This window comes from Alosa sapidissima, chromosome 9 (assembly GCF_018492685.1).
Source record: "Alosa sapidissima isolate fAloSap1 chromosome 9, fAloSap1.pri, whole genome shotgun sequence".
NCBI classification, from domain to species: domain Eukaryota; kingdom Metazoa; phylum Chordata; class Actinopteri; order Clupeiformes; family Clupeidae; genus Alosa; species Alosa sapidissima.
Window position 1 is genome coordinate 33,347,981 of NC_055965.1, and position 17,485 is coordinate 33,365,465.

Sequence of the window (17,485 nt, forward strand, 5' to 3'; positions counted from 1 at the left end):
TGCTTTGTTTGCACTTCTGGTTAGACACAAACTGCATTTCGCTGTCTTTGTACTTGTACTCTGCACAATGACAATAAAGTTGAATCTAATCTTAAAAAAAAAAAAAAAATCTAAAGTTGCCCATAATATATCCCAGATAGCAAGAGGCTGGCGGACCACTGTCGGTCCATTGAGGGCATAGCTGTCGGACCACTGTCGGTCCATTGAGGGCATAGCTGGCGGTCTGCTGGCATTGCTCATCGGTTCTCTGGCGGTCTGCAGAAAAATTGCAAATGAGTGTCTACTTGATCCCAAATTCTCTTCAATACAAAAATCCAAAAAAATGTTTTCCAACTTTACATTTATTTTATTTAGTAGACAGATTTATCCATACAAATTTACTGTAGGACTACTACACATATGGGTCTATACTTTTAAATGGTACTATTGTCGTACTGAACTCACGCTAAACTCACGCTCTGCTTTTGCTAAATAACTTTGGAATTTATAACTTGAGCATTTGAATTTGTTCGCAATAGTGTAGCCAGCTCACTCAGATGTTGATGGAGTGAAGTAAAGCAACATTGACATTGACGTATAAACAGACTAGTGGTGACCATGTACCATCCACGATGCATCATTTCAGACACTGCATAAACAGTAAACAACAGATTGCTTACATGGGCATCCCTGTGTGTGTGTACTTGGGGAGTGGGTTTGATGACATACACACCAGGGGAAGTTCACTCAGAATAAAGCGGTAAATCCTGAAAGAGCCCAAGCTAAACAAAGCCACAGAGCTCATTTATTTAGTGTGTGGCCTCTCTCTGTAAGTTAACTGAACCAGGTTTGTCACAAAAAACAAATATTTGAAATACCCTCCTGAATGGGCACCTGATCAGGGTGAGATGTAACCTAACTCTTTTGGTCACCTTGTGGGTCCTTCCTGCTAAAGAGTGTGGCTTCCTAATGCCCCCTTTTGCTAAAGAGTCTGGCCTCCATGTGGGTCCTTCCTGCTAAAGAGAGTGGCCTCCTAATGTGTCCTGTAGAGAGTGGCCTCCTTATGCGTCCTTACTGCTAAAGAGAGTGGCCTCCTAATGTGTCCTGTAGAGAGTGGCCTCCTTATGCGTCCTTACTGCTAAAGAGAGTGGCCTCCTAATGTGTCCTGTAGAGAGTGGCCTCCTTATGCGTCCTTACTGCTAAAGAGAGTGGCCTCCTAATGTGTCCTGTAGAGAGTGGCCTCCTTATGCGTCCTTACTGCTAAAGAGTGTGGCCTCCTTATGCGTCCTTACTGCTAAATAGTGTGGCCTCCTAATGTGTCCTTCCTGCTAAAGAGTGTGGCCTCCTTATGCGTCCTTACTGCTAAAGAGTGTGGCCTCCTTATGCGTCCTTACTGCTAAAGAGTGTGGCCACCTTATGTGTCCTTCCTGCTAAAGAGTGTGGCCACCTTACGTGTCCTTCCTGCTAAAGAGTGTGGCCTCCTAATGTGTCCTGAAGAGTGTGGCCTCCTTATGTGTCCTTTCTGCTAAAGAGAGTGGCCACCTTACGTGTCCTTTCTGCAGTGAGTCAACCTTTTTGATGCTGTTTGAACAAGTTCAAGCTGACTGAAAGCTCCTGAGCCGACACTCATTCGGTTTCTTCTCGTGCTTCTTCGGCGAGTGCGAGTAGGCACGCGCGTCTTTGCCGTCTCGAGTGAGCGCCGTCAGGGTGGCAGCGGTGCGCAGTGAGGCCGCTCCGACGCGTGAACGCCCGTCCGCATCGCTGGCACGGGAAGGGCCTCTCGCCCGTGTGCACGCGCTGGTGTCGGGAGAGGGTTGTGCGGAACGTGAACGCCTTGCCGCACTTCAAACACGAGTAAGGCTTCTCCCCGGTGTGGACCCGCTGGTGAAGGCGCAGGCTGTTTGCCACTGTGAAGCTCTTGCCGCACTGAGAACACTTGTAGGGCCTCTCCTCGCTGTGCGTGCGTTCGTGACGGCGCAGGTAACTCGCCTGCGCAAACGTCTTGCGGCACTGCAAGCACGCGTAAGGCCTCTCCCCGCTGTGCGACTTCTGGTGATCGCTGAGCTTCGACAGGGAACTGAAGGTCTTGCCGCAGTCTGAGCACAGAAGCAGCTTCTCTCTGTTGCGCATGCGTTCGTGACAGCGTTCGTGACAGCGTAGGTACCCTGCGCTTGTGAAGGTCTTGTCGCACTTTGAACACGCGTAAGGCTTATTCTTCGCGCTGTGGAGCATCTGGTGAACGCGCAGGCTTTTTGCCAACGCGAAGCTCTTGGTGTGCGTGCCCTCGTGACCATGCAGGCCCGCCGCCTGTGTGAAGGTCTTGCCGCACTGTGTGCACGCAAACGGCTTCTCCCCGCTGTGTATCCTCTGGTGACTGAGAAGCGACGACAAGTAACTGAAGGTCTTGCCGCAGTCCGAGCACAGAAACGGCTTCTCTCTGGTGCCGTTGTGCGTGCGTTCGTGACTGCGCAGGCTCCCTGCGATGGCGAAGGTCTTGTCGCACTGCGTGCACGCGTAGGGCCTCTCCCCGCTGTGTAGCCTCTGGTGAATGCGGAGCGCCGACGGAGAGGCAAAGGCCGTGCCGCAGTCGGGACACCCGTACGGCGTGAAGAGCTCCCGGCACCGCGGGCAACTGCAGGGCTTGGCGCCGGCGTGCGCCGCTTTCCTGTGCGCCCTGAGGCTCGACTTCAGCACGAACGCCCGTTCGCACCGGCAGCAACGGTAGCTGCCGCTGCTGCTGCCGTGCGCCTCGTTGCGGTGCGCTTCGAGCTGATAGAGGCGCGAGAATATCTCACTGTCGCACTGGCCGCAGCGGAAGTGCCGCATCTCCCGGCGCGCGTGGAAGCACAGGTGCAGCTTCAGGTAGGTGAGCCGGGCGAACGCCTTCCCGCACTTGGGACACTTGTGACGCTTCCTCTCCAAGGAGGTGAGTCGCGTGGGCGGCGGGAAGATCTCCTGACAGGTAGCGCATCGGCAGGGCACCGCCGTCCCCTGGTCGCCCGGGGCGATGTGCGTGCTCTTGTGCCTCTTCAGCGTCCCCTTGCAGCGGAAGGACCGGCCGCACTGGCAGCAGCTGAACGGCTTCTCGCCCGTGTGCGTGAGCTGGTGCTTGGCGAGAGAGGACGGGCGCAGGAACGCGGCGGGACACTGCGGGCAGGGGTACGGCCTCGCTCCGTGGCTCCTCTGATGGTCCCTGAGGGGCGTGGCGCCGCTGAACACCTTCCCGCAATCGGAGCACACGTGCTGCGAGCCTTCCAGATGTTTCCCGCGGTGGTACTTGATGCACGTGGTGCGACTAAACACCTTCAAAAGAACAAACAAAAAACAGTACAAATTACGTGATAAGCATAATCAAATTCCATTAACAAAAACAATAAAAGGTATCCTTTTAAGTAAGTACTGCAATATTATCCAATTTTTTATCAAAATCACATTTTGAAGTAATGCAATTAGCTAATCACAAAGTTTGTAAATAATTGTCTGTAATAATAATTGTTGTAAATAATCTCAATCTGTCCCAACAGTTAATCTTGTCATATCATACCATACCACATAACCCCTTGTCACTCCGATTAAATTGAAACTTGATTTTAAATTAAATCGCAAATCACAATTGCAATATAAGTCATAAAATTATAATTTTCTCCAAATTGTGCAGCACTACTTTTAAGATAAAACAATCCATTAATACCTTGATAACAGTAATTATAACACACTAACAGTAACTAACTAACAGTAACACACTAGTATAAATTATTAATATACCTTGATATCAATAAAAAAACGACACACTAATATATTAATATACCTTGATAACAGTAAATAACGACACACTAATATTAATATACCACGATAAGAGTAGTTATAAAGACACACTAATATATTAATATACCACGATAACAGTAATTATAATGACACACTACTATATTAATATACCACGATAACAGTAGTTGTAACGACACCCTAATATATTAATATACCACGATGACAGTAATTATAAAGACACCCTAATATTTTAATATACCACGATAACAGCAATTATAACAACACACTAATATATTAATATCTCACTATAACAGTAATTATAACGACACAAACTAATATAGTAATATGTAAGGGATAATGTATAGAACGCCGGTCATTATCGGGAAATAGGTCCCGACAGGGCGAACCGGACCCCGACGCGCAGCGGAGGGGTCTTGTTCTGCCCTGAAGGGACCTATTTACATAGCCTAGGCTATAGCCTATTTGTTACCGTTTCATCATGGCTTTTGCTGAGAATCAAATAGTTAATATTTGATAATATTTAATATTTGATAATAGTTAATATTTGATAATAATTGGGGCAGCCGTGGCCTACTGGTTAGCGCTTCGGACTTGTAACCGGAGGGTTGCCGGTTCCAACCCCGACCAGTAGGCACGGCTTAGCAAGGCACCTAACCCCTCACTGCTCCCACGAGCGCCGCTGTTGTTACAGGCAGCTCACTGCGCCAGGATTAGTGTGTGCTTCACCTCACTGTGTGTTAACTGTGTGCTGAGTATGTTTTACTAATTCACGGATTGGGATAAATGCAGAGACCAAATTTCCCTCACGGGATCAAAAGAGTATATATACTTATACATATATACTTAATTAATAAAGTAAATAAATCTTGATAACAGTAACTATAACAACACCACTAATATATAAATATACCTAGATAACAACAGTAATTATAACGACACACTAATATATTAGATAGATAGATAGATAGATACTTTATTGATCCCCAGGGGAAATTCAAGATTATTAACATGTATGCTTATATTAACATACCTTGGCGCAGTGTGGACATTGCGTGGGTGCGACGTTGTTCAGGTGATCCTGATGTATTCGCAGGTTTTTCCGGCAGGTGAAGGGCTTCTCGCACTGCGCGCACTCGTAGGTCTTGCGAACGTGCGACTTCAGGTGGTGGGTCAGGTGGGCCTCGATCGCAAAGGACCGGTCACACTGGGGGCACTGGAGGAGACCTTCGCCCGTGTGCAGCCTTCGGTGTCTCTGCAGCGACGCAGGGCGCAGGAAGCTCTTGTCGCAGTCCGGGCACTCGTAAGGCCTGGGTTTGCTCTGCCGCGTTGCGCTTTGATCGTCTGCTGAAACAAGACAGAGGGGAGAGGAGGGTGTGTGAGCAGTCCGGGCACTCGTAAGGCCTGGGTTTGCTCTGCCGCGTTGCGCTTTGATCGTCTGCTGAAACAAGACAGAGGGGAGAGGAGGGTGTGTGAGCAGTCCGGGCACTCGTAAGGCCTGGGTTTGCTCTGCCGCGTTGCGCTTTGATCGTCTGCTGAAACAAGACAGAGGGGAGAGGAGGGTGTGTGAGCAGTCCGGGCACTCGTAAGGCCTGGGTTTGCTCTGCCGCGTTGCGCTTTGATCGTCTGCTGAAACAAGACAGAGGGCAGAGGAGAGTGTGTGAGCAGTCATCTGAGAGGAGAGGAGAGGAGAGGAGAGGAGGGTGTGTGAGCAGGCATCTGAACACTCAACACTGAGAGGAGGCTGTGTGAGCAGATAAAATATGTTACGGGTCCAAGAATGACACTGTGGTCTGGTGTAACACATTTAATTAAAAGTCTGTTGGGAATACAAAAAGATGTGATAGTTCATCAGCACTCTTCTAAACACGTAAGTTACTCGACAACTCTTGTTCTGACGTCAGCTATTTACACATTACTATTACTAAGTATCATAACCTATAGTTCATGTGTAACCCAATCACACATTGGGTTTCAGAAGAACATTGTAACATATATTAGTTGAATATTCAATTAAATTCCATGTCTCACATAAGCAGTAATAATGTTACATATTACACAATTATACCACCAACAACCAGTTATACAATCAATAAGGCAACTGAACACTCAACACTGAGAGGAGAGGAGGCTGTGTGAGCAGGTGCATGATTTTTATTTGATTTTTTTTGTGGTTGGAGTAGCTTACACATTTCAATCAATTGCGATTAATATGGCAACCCTCCAGTTACAAGTCTTAAGCGCTAACCAGTAGGCCACGGCTGCGACCCTAAGAGAGGAGGAGAACACTGAGAGGAGGCTGTGTGAGCAGGTGCAGGATTTTTTATTTGACTTTTTTTCGGTTGGAGGGAGTAACTCATGCTTACACATTCCCAATCAGTTGCGATTAACATGGCAAACGGCACCTTTAAGAATTACCTGCGGGCGCGTGCGTCCTCAGGTGGTTGGCCAGGTGAGCCTCACGCGTGAAGGTCCTGTCGCACTGGGGACATGGGTGGAGGTTTTCTCCGGTGTGCAGCCTTAGATGCGTCCGCAGCGACGCCAGGTATTTGAAGCGTTTGCCACACTCTGGGCACGCAAGGAGCAAGAGGTTCCTCCTTGAGCCGCCTCCATCATCTGCTGCTGCTGTTGCTGCTGCTGCTGCTGGTGCTGCTGTTGCTGCTGCTGCTGCTGTAGTGTCATGGCTGTTCTGGTCTGCAAAAACCAGGAGGAGTCTGAACAGAACTATCTCACATGGGAAATAAACAAGCCCTTAAAGGTGAGGGTTTTTTTTTTACATTCTAACATAAGATTCCATTTCACAACAATTGAAGATTCTAAAATTCTATGTTGAATTCAATGAACCCAGATATTCTTTAGAACATTAATTTTTCAACATTCCTGTCACATAGGTGTGACGGTACTTTAAGGGTTAACACTTTGAGGAGTTTAGTCATGTCAATCTAGAATTACATCATACAGATCTGGAATTTAGAACAGGTTAATTTGTTTGTTAGCTTATGTCTTGATGTCGATCTCTTTGAGTCGCAATCTGCATGACAAAAGTAAAGACTTACTTCCACAAATGTCTTAGGCCTTACTTAGGCTACTTACAAACTAAAATGCACTCAATCCTTGAACATTCTCTGTATTTCTAGTGCAAGATCCATTCAGATACAGGCACAAGCAATGAAACACATGCATTCAGAATATAACAACAAATAGGCTATGTGATTGGTAGGACAAGACTGCTTTTCAAAAATAATTGTGATGCTTACATTGATTTAATTGATCTTCAATGTCTTCAGTCTTAATTATTATGGTTTTTACTGTTGACTCTTCTAGTTCTTCTTTGGTTGGTATCGTCTCTTCATCACCACCAGGCTGTGTTGGATCATAGCATGTTGTTGTCCGCGTGTCGATCAGTTCACTTTTCACGTCCTCCTCCTCCTCCTCCTTCTCCCCAGTCGTAGGCCTACACAGACCCAGATTCGGTTCATAACTCGCGCTGAATTTTTCTTCACCGACATCATAGTGTTTTGCCATGTGCACTAGAATACGTGACTTATCCTACAAGCTCTACAACTTTGAAAGGTGATAGTTGGTGTATTTCCCATCAAACAGCTCTTCCTTCTTCAGATGCATTTCCAAACGAATTAAAGTGTTTGCATAGGCCTACGTAGCCTGCTAAGAGCGGACGAACGACTGACATGAGGTAGGCTAAACACGTCTCAACTGCATCGTAGCATATCTTTTACTGTCCATGCATTGATCGCACACATTTCCGCGTACAGCAACTCGTTGTCTATGGTTGGGATGTCTTCTTCTTCTTCTTCTTCTTCTTGTTTTTATGGCGGTTGGCAAACAACGTCTGGTTGCATTACCGCCACCTTCTGAAATGGAGTGTGGGTCTGAATAAAATATTTCCCTACACTTACAGTTTTTCTCAGTCGCTTTGGTGCTTTTTTCAGATCAGAATGAAAATTCTCATAACTATTAGTTCAACCTCCACAACATTTAGTCATTTATGCACATCATAGTAGCAATTTCTCCTTCCTCTGAACAAATTGCAAATACTTTTGGACATGTATCAGTTGCTTTCATACAATTCTCTGCTGTTTTTTAACATTATCATTTGCTTATGTCATGTCAGTCAAAATGAACTATACTTATGAATGCTGAATAGTCGTTCCCAATAAAACTAATAGTCTTCATTTCATTGCTTGAGTCATTACATACAAAATTGTTGAACTAGTTATCAAATTATGTCACAATGCTGTAGAATTGCAAAGGGCATACAGTAAAAATGTACGTATTCAGTGTCTTGTACTCACTTAGTCACCTAACTACAGCAATGTGTAACTTTACTGTAGATTTCAAATGCCTGTACAAGTACTGTATAGTGCTGTCTTGAGCATGTTCAGGTAGTGTCATCGAGTTCTGACCTTTTTTTGCATTGGAAAACACTGAGAGAACTGTCATAATGAAAACATGACAAAGCCATTTGACTATCTTGTTCATAAACGATGGTGTCAAGACTTCTCATTTTGATGACACTGACAGTTTCATTGACATGAATACCTGCTTTTGAGGAATGGACTATCCATTTTGAGCAAGTGACGTGCTTTTGCAGGTCATCCACTAGGTTTTGCAGTTTGCACTAATTGTTTTGAGAATTGCACTAACTGCTGTGCAAATGTTAATAGTGATGTGAGAAAAGCACCAAAGCGACAAATGTAAAAATACATTAAGCTAATCCTAATAATTATTTTAGCCACAAGCACTTCGCGATGGAGCATACAGGGTGTAAAAATTGCATTTGGGGCTTTCTGCTATATGAGAGTTATCACTCTACTATTATTCCCAGTTATTATCATGGGAAATATAATGTTCAGATATGTGACAAATTATTATAATGGCATTGTATAAAAAACATTTTTCATTCCAACTTGCTGAGGCCCCCCTGGCACCCCCGCACGGCCCCCACTTTGAAAATCACTGGGCTAGGCTATGGATCTAAGGCACATTTAGAGAAATTATTGTATAGCCTATTTTGGTGAGGAAAACATTTTGGGTGTTTACATGTTGAGACATGGGTGTTTTTAAAAACGTGATGTCAGAGTTGACACAAGCATCAAAGCGAACGAGAAAAATTTTAATTCTCTAGCCCAGGAAGAGTAGAAAAATAGGAGGGCATAATATAGCCAGTAGAGGGAGCTATTACACAGATGATGTAACACAACATTTGGCACAGGTATGAATTATTTGGTTTGAATGAGGTGAAATTGTGTAGATTTTATAGATATGGATGTTATAGATATTTTATAGATATGGAAACTGCATGCAAAAGTCATAGGGAGATGAAGTATAATTACAGTGAGAGAAATCTGTCTTTCTGTCTTTCTTTCATTTGATTCTAGCATGGAGGAGGCTTTCTACACCGAGGTAGTTAAATATCAACCACTCCTAAACACCATCTCAGAGCTAGGCTATAGGTGCAGACTACTTGTTTTCATATTTGGTAGCCTAGGACACGTACAGGTGTAAGAGGGCTCACTTTGTTGCTTTGTTACTATTATCAGAACCTTGATGTCATTGTTGACAACTGTATTGGCAGCCGCCACATATGGCGTTGCTACCCTTAAGAACTGAGTATTGTACTTGTTAAGTGATATTGTGAAGACGTGGTGCATGCCACTGGTCCATGGGTTTGCATATGTATTGTATTGCATTCTTACAGTTTTTCTCGATTGTTTTGATGCTTGTGTCAACTCTGACATCACATTCTCAAAACAGTTAAAACCCGTGTCTGAACAAAAGCACTCTGGCCAAAATGACACATTTTGCTTGCAAAAGGCTGTTACTCTCTCAAAACACTTCAAACATGCAGCAAAAGCAAATCTTGCCTTCAAACAACACATCCTGTCGTCAAATCACTGTGTGATTTCAATCGATCATTAGACACTGGACAACAAAACTCAAAATGAGCATTTTTGCTATGTCTGTTCCATTTCTTTCTCATTTTTCTGGTATCAGAAAAAAACGAAAATACTAAATGTAGGCCCTACTGAATAAAAAATAATTGTATTCATTCCTCCCAAGATGTAACTGTCATTGACATGTAAGATTTACAGTAAGCACATAGACAAGACACATTTCATTGAACTACAACTTTTTCATCAAAATAGACCTACAGTAAACACCTTTTGTACTGTTTTCTTCACCAAATAGGCTATACAATAATTTCTCTAAATGTGCCTTAGATCCATAGCCTTGCAAATAGCAACACAGAACAGACATGCATCTCTTATGGATATGACTGACTGCTGATTGAAGAATTGTGCAAAGAGTTTCACACAGGTGTATCAGAGATTCAGACTTGTACAAGGAATCTCTACCACCTGTGAAAATATGTTATCCTTTTGTTTAGCATTGGAAAACCAATAGTTTGAGGACTTTGAATGACATCTGTGTTACAGTTTTTCTTAGTCACTTTGGTGCTATTCTCACATCACTATTAACATTTGCACAGCAGTTAGTGGATTTTCTCAAAACAATTAGCGCAAACTGCAAAACCTAGTGGATGACCTGCAAAAGCACGTCACTTGCTCAAAATGGATAGTCCAATCCTCAAAAACACGTATTCATGTCAATGAAACTGTCAGTGTCATCAAAATGAGAAGTCTTGACACCATCGTTTATGAACAAGATAGTCAATGGCTTTGTCATGTTTTCATTATGACAGTTATCTCAGTGTTTTCCAATGCAAAAAAAGGTCAGAACTCGGTGACACTACCTGAACATGCTCAAGACAGCACTATACAGTACTTGTACAGCCATTTGAAAACTACAGTAAAGTTACACATTGCTGTAGTTAGGGGAGTAAGTGAGTACAAGACACTGAATACGTACATTTTTACTGTATGCCCTTTGCAATTCTACAGCATTGTGACAGAATTTGATAACTAGTTCAACAATTTTGTATGTAATGACTCAAGCAATGAATTGAAGACTATTAGTTTTATAGGGAAGGACTATTCAGTATCCATAAGTATAGTTCATTTTGACTGACATGACATAAGCAAATGATAATGTTAAAAAACAGCAGAGAATTGTATGAAAGCAACTGATACATGTCCAAAAGCATTTGCAATTTGTTTAGAGGAAGGAGAAATTGCTACTATGATGTGCACAAATGACTAAATGTTGTGGAGGTTGAACTAGTTATGAGAATTTTCATTCTGATCTGCAAAAAGCACCAAAGCAACTGAGAAAAACTGTAACTGTTTTGCAAAAGGGTGTGAGAACTGTGTGAACCCAATGAAAACGTGTGAACACATTCACAAGAGATGACTTCTGCTGTGCAAAGAAAGTGTTCATGAAGACCAAGTGGATCCCAGTTTCTTTAAGCAGGTCAAAGCAATCGAAAAAAAACTGTAATATTTTTGTGTCCCTGTACCATTTTCTTAATGTGGACATAAATAAATGGTTAAAGTGTGTTTGTGTGTGGAGCGTATGTGTGTACAGTATGTGTGTGTGTGTGTGTATGTGTATGTGTGTGTGTGGTGGTATGTGTGTGTGTGGGGGCGTTTGTGTGTCGGGGGCGTTTGTGTGTGGGGGCGTATGTGTGTGGGGGGGTATGTTTGACATGGTGAGAGAGACCACACAAGCTTTAGATAAACAAAGTCGAAGGTGAACACCATCTCTGTGCCTCTCCAACTACAGACCCTCTCAATCTGTTCCTAGAGGGTTTCAAATCCAACACAGATACTTTGAAATCAAAATATATCGGATGTTAGCATAATGCTCTACAAAATGTCAACTTTAAAACTTGTTTTTTAAAATACTTGTTTCACAACTTACCCACTTGCCACCAGAATTGCCTTAGCAAAGCACATGTTTTGTTTGTCCAGTTAAAAGGGTCAATAGAAACAACCTAGAGGGTTTCCGGTCGCAGCGTTCAAAACCACTTTCAAACTGGATGGAAAACATGCATGGTTTCTTTCTTTACATCTTCTCAGAGAGAGAGATGAGAAGAGAGCATGAGGCAGTGATTGTGACTTCAAATTCAAGCTATAGATAGAAGTTAATTTCCTTAGGATGGAGAGGGAGACAGAGAGAGATGAGAGAGAGAAAGGGAGTGAGAGAGAGAAAAGGAGAGAGAGAGAGGAAGTGATTTTACTGATACGCTGTGGCCTCTCCTACCTACACACACACGCACTCATAAAGGACAGCTGCTTCAAAGGAATACTGTGCAGCTCAATATTTGCTTAGTCATTTAGAGCACACAGACAGACACACACACACACACACACACACACACACACACACACACACACACACACACACACCAAAATGCCAACTCACCTAACTGCCACCTAACTCACCTAACCAAGTTGAGATGAACTGACTGAACATGGACGTACTGGGGTGTCTGATGTGTGAGTGTGTGTGTGTGTGTGTGTGTGTGTGTGTGTGTGTGTGTGGTGTATTGACAGACAGTGGGGCCCGACTTCTGTTCTGTTGCTCTGCATGGATTTCAAAAGTGGGGCACAGAAGCAGCATGAATCATTTGTACTGAGAAAAGAGAAAGAGAGGGATGAAGAAAGAGAGGGATGAAGAAAGAGAGGGATGAAGAAAGAGAAAAGAGAAAGAGAGGGATGAAGAAAGAGAAAAGAGAAAGAGAGGGATGAAGAAAGGGAAAGGAGTGGATGGAGAAAAGAATGGATAGAGAGAAAAGAGAAAGAGAGGATGGAGGGAGAGAAAGGAGAAAGAGAGGATGAAGAGAGAGAAAGGAGAAAGAGAGAATGGAGGGAGATTGAGATTTTGTACTTTATTACGATGCACAACAGCACAAAACTTCAACTAATCAATGATGAACAAAATATTAAAAAGCACAACACACAAAAATAAATCAAAAAAATAAATAAAAATAAAAACATCTACAGACTCGTTGTCAATGACTGTACACAACACTTGTTTACAACACCACAAGTCTACAAAAGTCGTGCCACGGTGTGTCAACCCTGTTCGTTAAGCATTTTCACACACGCGCATCGTATAACTGCTTCCCAGTAACAGCATTAAAATAAAGGGAGAACGGCTCCTTGTATGCAGAAAACAAATAAGCCTCCAGATTGGGTGAGAGCACAAGCCCGGGAAAGAAATCACGCTCATCAGGGCACAGCACCCCTGCGGAGTAGCCTTCTAGCAGCTTGATCTCACCTGCGGTGCAGGTATCACGCCGCTTCTCTAGGAGTAGCCTTCTAGCAGCTTGATCTCACCTGCGGTGCAGGTATCACGCCGCTTCTCTAGGAGTTGTGACACCACCCGACAAGACCTCAACCCCAGGGAATTCAGCGCCCCCCTTCACATTCCCAAAATCAGATCCTGCCAAATCTACAACATTTTTCAAAATCACAGTCTTTGAGTTGAGAAGCATCTTCTCGAGCGCAGGTAATCCATCTGAGGAAACGTCCAAAACGCGCACCCCCAATCACAGGTTCATGCAAAAGCCAGTATAGGTTCACGCAACAGCCAGTATAGGTACTGACTAGTACTGACCCCTGCCTTTGCACACTGAACAGGGCCCAGATTCAGTCTAAAAGCTGCAGTCCTGCTTTCCAGATGGATAAGACCATGCCCGCCTTTGTCCTTTGGTAAAAACAAAATAGACTGTGGGACCCAATGTAACTTATCCCAAAAAGAAATTCACCAAAACAGACTGCATTTGGTTCAAGAGATCTGGTGGAGAGTCCACGCAGGCTAGACGATGCCACCAAGTTATTAATAATAGGTGAGTGCCCCCTATATGACATCTTGTGTAACAGCCACCTCCACCTCTCAAGCCGCCCTTTAACACTTTCAACAGCCCCTTCCCAATTGTTCTGTATTACTTTTTCATTCCCCAGGAAGACCCCCAGATACTTAAAACCATCTCTTTTCCAAAACTGCCCATCTGGAAGTTTGGATGAAGGGAGAGAAGAGAGGATGAGAGGATGAAGGGAGAGAAGGGAGAGAAGAGAGGATGAGAGAAAAGAGAGGATGAAGAGAGAGAAGAGAGGATGAGAGAAAAGAGAGAGAAGAGAGAGAAGAGAGGATGAGAGAAAAGAGACGATGAAGGGAGAGAAGAGAGAAGAGAGGATGAGAGAAAAGAGAGGATGAAGGGAGAGAAGAGAGAAAGAGAGGATGAAGAGAGAGAAGAGAGGATGACAGAAAAGAGAGGATGAAGAGAGAGAAGAGAGAAGAGAGGATGAGAGAAAAGAGAGGATGAAGGGAGAGAAGAGAGAAAGAGAGGATGAAGAGAGAGAAGAGAGGATGAGAGAAAAGAGAGGATGAAGAGAGAGAAGAGAGAAGAGAGGATGAGAGAAAAGAGAGGATGAAGGGAGAGAAGAGAGAAAGAGAGGATGAAGAGAGAGAAGAGAGAAGATAGGAAGAAGAGAGAGAAGAGAGGATGAGAGGAAGAAGAGAGAAGAGAGAAGAGAGAAAGAGAGGATGAGAGAGATAAAAGAGAGGATGGAGGGAGGGGGAGAGAGTGGATGGAGAGAGGGGGCGGATAAATTGTACTATATACACAGTGGAACACCAGAGAGAGAAAGAGTTTTTACATTCATTATTATTTTATTCCTTATTTTCTTTATGGTCTTATGTGTTGTTGTGTGTTACTGTCTATCAACAATAGCTTTGGCAGCACTGATCCCATACAGTCATGCTAATAAAGCAAATTTGAACTGGAGTAAGAGACAGAGAAAGAGAGAGAAAGGGAGAGAGAGAGGGGGAATGAAAATGTACTGTAGTGTAGTACACAGTGCACGGAACACAAGAGAGAAGGAGGGAGAGAGAGAGAGAGAGAGAGAGAGAGGGTGGAGTTCGATGTTAATTTTGTAACCATAGATGAATGAAGACCCAGTCAGACCAATAGTATATGAAAAATCAGGAACAGAGTTTTCTTTACAATGATGTGCATCAAAGGAGAGACAGCATGACTGCAGTGTTTCCCATACATTGACTAATCTGTGGCGGGGCGCCACGAAAACAAAATCGGCCGCCACAGATTAATATTCTATGTTTAATTTAATTTAATTTAAATTAAATATAAGATCAAATCCTTGCATTGCCATTGAGCTGCGCCTTTTACGCACGCAGCCTTTCCTTGCCCCGCCCCGCTCTCTCTTGCCCCGCCCCGCTCTCTCTCGCCCCGCCCCGCTCTCTCCCGCCCCGCCCCGCTCTCTCTCGCCCCGCCCCGCTCTCTCTCGTAGCCCGCTGCCCCGCTCTCTCTTGCCCCGCCCCGCTCTCTCTCGTAGCCCGCTGCCCCTCCTCTGCATGTGCATTTAACAAAATATTCACGATTGTTGAAGGATTGTTGTTGCCACATAGAAGCATTGCATAGAAGACAGCGGGCTAAATTGCTATTAAGTCCGCTTAGCATCGTGACCATGCTGCGCAAATTTGTTCAAAACTGCTGCATTGAAGTTAACTCCCACTCCTCTCCCACCCCATCTGTAGAAAATATAACAGATTCACGCCCCCCAGGTATTGATTCGAATGGCATTTTACTTGTGGATGGGTCTGAGAATGTTTTCAGCAGGGTAACATACAATACTACTACCATAGATCAAGCTGCTTCATGCAATAGCATGACTTATGCTTATAGTTCTATTCCAACATTGATCTCTACCCAACGTATAGTAAAAAGAAAAGACAAATTTAAAACTAGAAACCTACTGTAACAAATATTCTTTCCATACCTCAGCATATTCCTCAAATGCCAGAGGAATTTTCAGCTAACATGGGCTTACTAAATATAGGTGCACTTATACCAAAACCTTTGCAATCAATGATTTTATTAGTGAAAAAAATTTGGATTTTCTGTTTCTTGTTGAAACCTGGCTGACTTCAGACAGCGAAGCTGTTCTTGTTGAAACCTGTCCCCCAAATTATAATTTCTTCCACTCAATTAGACAAGGCAAACGAGGTGGTGGAATTGCCTCCATTCTCTCAAACAAATATAGCTGCACTAGAGTCAACTTTGGCGAATTCGCTTCCTTTGAGTATATTGCCCTCACTCTGAAGGCTGACTCAGCTATACTCCTATTGACCTTATACCGCCCTCCTAAACGATGGACTGGCTTATGTCGCTCATCATCACTAGCTATGATCGGATAATTGTAAATGGCGACTTTAATATTCATGTCAATAAGACAACTGATGCTAAAGCCAGTAAGTTCCTTAATGTGTTGGACAGTTTAGAGCTAAAGCAGCATGTTACAGGACCCACCCACAACCTTGGCAACACCCTCGATCTAGTCATTTCTAGAGGGATAGAAGTCAGAGACTTAGACAGTAAATGATATAAATATGTCTGATCATTATTGTGTATCTTTTAATATAGTAATACATACTCCAAAAATTCATCCCGAAATTGCAATCAAATCGCGACTCTTGGACATTAGAGAAGAACAGCAGTTCATAGCTCTTATAGACTCCATAAATTTGGATATTTTACATCATCCCATTGATCAAATGATAGAGGCTCTCAATCATGAATTAGGCGCTCTGCTTGACAGAGTGGCACCCTTAAAGACTAAAAAACAGCACAGAAACGGCTCTAGTAAAAATAGTCAATGATCTTAGACTGGCTACTGACTCAAACAAAGTCTCAAGCCTTATTCTTCTGGATTTGAGTGTGGCATTTGACACCATTGATCATAGCATCCTAATTCACTGCCTTGCGAAATGGGTGGGTCTCTCTGATAATGCTCTAAACTGGTTTCAAACCTACATTACTGGCAGAAATTTTTATATCAGTCTAGGAGATCATGTGTCTGAAAAACATGACTTGCCTTTTGGTGTGGCCCTGGGGAGCTGCCTTGGTCCCCTGCTATTTTCCCTATATATGCTTCCGTTGGGAAACGTCATAAGTCAGCATAATGTAAACTTCCATAGCTACGCAGATGATACCCAATTGTATATTTCTGTGGAGCCAACTAACCCAGATGGCCTTTGCTCCCTCACTGCATGCCTAACCTCCATTAATCAGTGGATGAGCAAAAAAATGTTGAAACTAAATGATGTCAAAACAGAGGTACTTTTAGTTGGACCAAAACTAAAGCGAGACATTGTTCTTAGTAATCTGGGGAACTTGGCGCACCAGGTCAAACCAAAAGTAACAAGCCTCGGTGTCATCTTAGATGCAGAGTTAAGTTTTAAGCCCCATATCAGTGAAGTTACTCAGACAGCCTATTTCCACCTGAGAAACATTGCCAAAGTGCGGCCCTTTTTAACTCAACAAGATGCAGAAAAACTAATTCATGCCTTTATCACTAGCAGGTTAGACTACTGCAATGCACTTTTCACTGGTCTTCCCAAAAAACATCTAAAGAAATTGGCACTCATACAGAACTCTGCGGCTAGACTTTTAACTAAGACCAAGAAGAGAGAACACATCACCCCTGTGTTGGCTGAACTGCACTGGCTCCCTATTTCCTATAGAATTGATTTTAAGGTTATGTTAATTACTTACAAAGCTCTAAATGGCATAGCACCTTCATATATCTCTGAGCTTTTAATATCTTATCAACCACAAAGGAAACTTAGATCATCCAATTCTAATCTTTTAATCGTACCCAAAGTGCTCCACAAACAAAGTGGAGAAGCTGCTTTTATCCATTTTGCCCCCAAACTATGGAACACCCTGCCTCTGTACATCAAGCAGGCGAGTTCAGTAAATATTTAAAAAAATGAT

The 17,485-nt window shown here is 43.5% G+C and overlaps 4 protein-coding genes across 3 annotated transcripts in view; 3 read left to right on the forward strand and 1 right to left on the reverse strand.

Annotated features, from left to right (window-relative positions):
* The window catches only part of LOC121718854 (zinc finger protein 665-like), a 1,212,449-nt gene that overhangs the window by 635,507 nt on the left and 559,457 nt on the right, over positions 1 to 17,485 (forward strand).
* LOC121718796 (NACHT, LRR and PYD domains-containing protein 3-like) overlaps positions 1 to 17,485 on the forward strand; it is an 800,724-nt gene that overhangs the window by 583,086 nt on the left and 200,153 nt on the right. The gene's annotated exons all lie outside the window — the stretch shown is intronic.
* LOC121718792 (protein NLRC5-like) overlaps positions 1 to 17,485 on the forward strand; it is a 787,595-nt gene that overhangs the window by 484,489 nt on the left and 285,621 nt on the right. The window lies entirely within an intron of this gene.
* On the reverse strand, positions 136 to 7,609 carry LOC121718834 (oocyte zinc finger protein XlCOF6-like). The gene is made up of 4 exons (XM_042104149.1): positions 7,020 to 7,609; positions 6,181 to 6,456; positions 4,796 to 5,109; positions 136 to 3,282 (listed from the first exon to the last, which is right to left on the reverse strand). The coding sequence occupies exons 1-4, from the start codon at positions 7,285 to 7,287 to the stop codon at positions 1,606 to 1,608; spliced, it is 2,535 nt and encodes an 844-aa protein (XP_041960083.1). The 5' UTR covers positions 7,288 to 7,609; the 3' UTR covers positions 136 to 1,605.